The sequence below is a fragment of the Phaethon lepturus genome, unplaced genomic scaffold (genome assembly GCF_000687285.1).
Source record: "Phaethon lepturus isolate BGI_N335 unplaced genomic scaffold, ASM68728v1 scaffold23470, whole genome shotgun sequence".
Classification (NCBI taxonomy): domain Eukaryota; kingdom Metazoa; phylum Chordata; class Aves; order Phaethontiformes; family Phaethontidae; genus Phaethon; species Phaethon lepturus.
The window spans coordinates 22,861-27,138 of NW_010510116.1; the positions used below are offsets into that span (position 1 = coordinate 22,861).

The 4,278-nt window shown below is 39.8% G+C and overlaps 1 protein-coding gene across 1 annotated transcript in view; it reads left to right on the forward strand.

Annotated features, from left to right (window-relative positions):
* The window catches only part of GMPS (guanine monphosphate synthase), a gene marked incomplete at its 5' end in the record, with an annotated part of 22,981 nt that overhangs the window by 17,808 nt on the left and 895 nt on the right, over window positions 1-4,278 (forward strand). Inside the window, 2 exons of the mRNA XM_010296075.1 lie at window positions 1,181-1,311; window positions 2,886-3,058. Coding sequence (XP_010294377.1) covers window positions 1,181-1,311; window positions 2,886-3,058 — 304 coding nt within the window. The remainder of the gene's footprint in view (window positions 1-1,180; window positions 1,312-2,885; window positions 3,059-4,278) is intronic.

Genomic DNA, 4,278 nt, shown 5'->3' on the forward strand with positions numbered 1-4,278 from the left:
CTCGGAGCACCCTGCTCGGGTTGGGGACGTCCCTGCGCACGGCGGGGGTTGCACTAGGTGGCCTTGGCAGGTCCCTGCCAGCCCAAACCCTCCTGTGATTAAAGGCGAGATCTTGAATTGCAAGATACTGCTTTAAACTAAATGCAGAGGTAACAAAAGAAGGCATAAAATCAGGATTGCCTGTGCAATTTCAAAGTACGTGCTGGGTTTACAGCATTGCTGTCGTCTTTAAGCTCTTTTGGATGTAATACTACCCTCCTGAATATACCACATCTCTGGGACTTCTGCTGTACCAGGGTACGTTTTCAGAATCTTTCATTCCTGTTTATAGGGACACCGAAGCTGGCAGTTTGAGGAGTGCACCGAAATAGTTGGTCCGCTGCCCAGCTATGCTTGCAGACTTACTATTACACACAGAAATACAGAATGTAAAGCTTGCATATTTTTCTGCTTTGGATTTTAGACAAATATTCTTGGTTTGTATCTACAAACTGAAATAACTTGTGTGAATACGACTTAGTAAATCCTTGTATGAGGCCCGTCAGTATTATACTTTGCTTTTTGTTCTGCAACGTACAAAATAGGACATGTGAAATTAAAAAGGTAAAGCTGATGTGACCAGCTTGAATTCAGAAGATATTTTATTACAAATATTGTTACGTAGATTTATAAATAGCGGTGTTAGTGCCCTGTGATGAAAACACAGCTATTCATTAACAATAAGGTTTACTATTTAATGTTATCTTTTGGTAGTTTCCTATTGAGAGAAGATAAAAATTGTAAGCACATAAGTAGCTCTAGAATAATCTTAACTTTTACTGACATCAAAGTAAATTTGAAAAAACACGCTTTGTGGTACCACTGAGTTTGTATTTCTGGTTGTTTTTTCCAAAGGATTATTCTCTTGACTAAATATTATTGGGGCTATTGCTAGTCTCTAGCAAACCAAAATAATTAATACAATTTACTTCCAAAGCTAGTATGCATGTCATGTTTGTAGAATATATGCATGAAGTTATTTCAAGCTCTAGTTAGTAGCTAAGCAGAAAATCAAACATCATGCTTTATTTCCTAAATTCCTTTATTTTCTCACTGCAGTACTAAAGATGCAGTCTTTAGGCAATCTGTTTTATTCCACGTACACAAAATGTGGTTTTCTACCATCCTGTTTGTTTTCCAGAGTTGTGTACGTGTTTGGTCCACCGGTCAAAGAACCTCCTACAGATGTCACCCCCACTTTCCTGACAACAGGAGTCCTCAGCACTTTACGTCAAGCTGATTTTGAGGCTCACAATATTCTCAGGGAGTCTGGTAGGTGCTTTGCCTTATCCCATGGATTAGACTCTTGTTTCAAGATCCCTGCAAACCTAACGGGGTGTAGTTACAGAGGTACTGTCAAAATCTACAGGCTTCTTGAATATCCCAAAGAAGTGATAAATTAACGGGATGACTGGCAAGAGCTTTTGCTGACAGTTGCAGGAGCTGATCGCTAAAGCAAAGGAGTTGCTAGCCTTTCTGCTAGCAGAGTTCATTTTTGGGGCTTTTTGAGGACAGTGGCTTGCCTCTGACCTGTCACCCAGCGGTGTGGTGCTTCACTGCAGTGCAGACTTCTGCAAAAAGTACTGTTAGCCGGCTGAAAGTCAACCAAATTGCTTTGATCTCAGTCATCAGTATTTACCTGAAGTAAATAAACGGTGTGAAGAAATTTGACATAGTTTCTGAATCGTGGGGTTTTTTGTGGAAAGAAGGGAGCCCAAATACTGAGTTTCTAAGGTGATGATGCTCACTACCTGTGGTGGTTTCATACTTCTTAAAGTAAAAGCTGTATTGGTAAAGCCAACCACTTCAGGCTTGCCAGATGGTAATACTGCAAACCCTTAACGTCCAGGGAGCATTCAGTACCCTGTGATATGGTACACAGGCAGGGTCTGGGAATATAGTAGTTGTGATGAGGTTCTGTTTGGCGTTTGTTTTATTTTTTTAACTTAATTACATTTGAAGATGCGATATGTGTGGGAAGCAGTTCATCAGACTTGCTTATTTTTTGTATAAGTCAAGTTACAAAGGATATCTCTTTAAAAATACGTGTTCTGTTTGCAAGGCTGCTTACCATAATTTGTACAGAAATAGCCCCAAAAGGCTGAGGATAACACTGTCAATTGTGTTTGTAAAACTGTAGATGTGTCTCGCTAACTTTTGGTGACACTTGGCTTTGTGTGAACGAATCACTCCCAAAAATAAGACTTGAGTTTAGTGAAAAAGAGTCCTTGTACCAACAGCTCAGGCCAGTGCTAGCAGAGGGTGAGAGCCTGCATCAGTGTTAGACGGGCTCTGCAGGCTGCCACACGCCTGAGTCTCAAACTTTTAGAGCATTTAAACAGTGAAATTAGGGGGTCTGTGTATTGGCTTTCAGAAGGAGATATTAAAAAAGAGACGATTGTCTGGAGTTACCTATCAGCCACCACCAACAGGGATACTTAAGAACTTTCTCTTAAATATGTCAAAGACACAGATACTTGTGAATGGGTCTTTATTGGGCTTGATATGGGGGTAGATGAAACTCTATGGTGGTTATGTTATGTGGGAAGGAAAGTAGATCTTAAATTGCATTCACAGCATATTACAGGGATAATGGAGATTATCTGGTCTTGTTCTGCATGCCTGCAAATGCTGAAGATCATTTCAAGTGGCAGCTTGAATAGTTTTAGTGTATGCACTACTGCGTGTGATCTTCTGGGGTGTGGTAGCAGTAGCGAAAGATCCCAGAGGTGCGAATGTAGCTCCTAGTATTTAGTTTGAAGTACGTGTAGGAAATTCTGTAGAACTTCTATCATGCTTTTGTCTTTAAACCAAACTAATGCACTTTGCACTGCTGTTTTCTGAAGGTTATGCCGGAAAAATTAGCCAGATGCCAATAATACTGACACCGTTGCATTTTGATCGGGATCCCCTACAGAAACAACCTTCCTGTCAAAGATCTGTGGTTATTCGAACTTTTATTACAAGTGATTTTATGACTGGTATCGCAGCAACCCCTGGTAATGAGGTTCCAGAAGAGGTAACACGGGTTTAAGTTTCTTTTCAACATGAGCTAGTATTGTAGGTGACTCATTTTGACTTTCTTCCCTCTCTCTTGATTGCTTGCCTTGACTTCGTTTTAGCGCAACTTTTTGTCTCTTTCATAGTAGTCATTAGGAAGAATATGGTGGTGTTTTGGGAAAAAAACGTAACAAAATGAGAAGCTGGCAGGTGGGTATGACAAAGGCTTTCCAGCAGACTTGAGCTAAAATACCACTGATGAAAAAAGAAAGAATACCGCAGCCATTCCTGGGACTTTGAAATTAATTTTTGGCATTAGTAATTGAAATTGTCCTGAGTGACAGAATTGCCCTTGATTGCCACTTCGGATTTTACTGGAACTTGCTATTTTAACATCTCAGTGTGCTGTTTCCTATTTAGGTCACTAAAAGGACTTAGGAGTCTATGTCAGTCATATTTTTCTGGGAAACTTTATCTGTGTCCAGTCCGAAGTGCTGTGTCTCTCTGGGAATGCAGTGTGGAAAGCATATAGGCATGGTTTTGTAATTGCATGTAGCGGAAGTCTTCTGCTTTAATAAGGCAGCCTATCCATTTAAAAAGAAGTGATTCGAGGTTAAGTTACTATGTAAGTGATTCCATTATATAAAATGAGGATTCAATTGACCTGGAAGTTTTTTGTTTGTGTGGTGTTTTTTTTAAACACAAAACCGACCACCACAAAACCCACAACCAAACAAACCAACCTGCACATTCTTCAAAAGGTAAAATCGTCACTTTAAGGTGATCATGCGGTAACAAAATAATGGAGGTTGTGGAAGATACCTGCGTTTATGGGGAGAATAATCATATTTGATTAAAAATTTTCTGTGTTTTTTCATGGAGAGCAAAGCATTGTTTAATTTATGCTTGCACTATAAAACAGCATGTCATGTAAGTGGCATTGTTGAGAACTGTGGGATTTTTAAGAAAGCAGAACTTCCAAGGATCAGCAAATTCTCATCTAGAATACCTTTGCTAACATGAATTGATTGTGAACTCCGGAGAATTACTCTCAACGGAACCTCTTTCCTTTGGATGCCTCTTTCTGTGTGGTTTTTTTTTTAACCTTTAGAGCTCCCTTTTGTTTCGAAAGGGGTTTAACTCAGGCTGTTGTTTTGTGTTTGGTGGTGGTTCAGCTGGAGATGATGGTCTGAGAAAGTGTGAAAATGTTTGATAGTAACACATAGCAGCATATGTTCC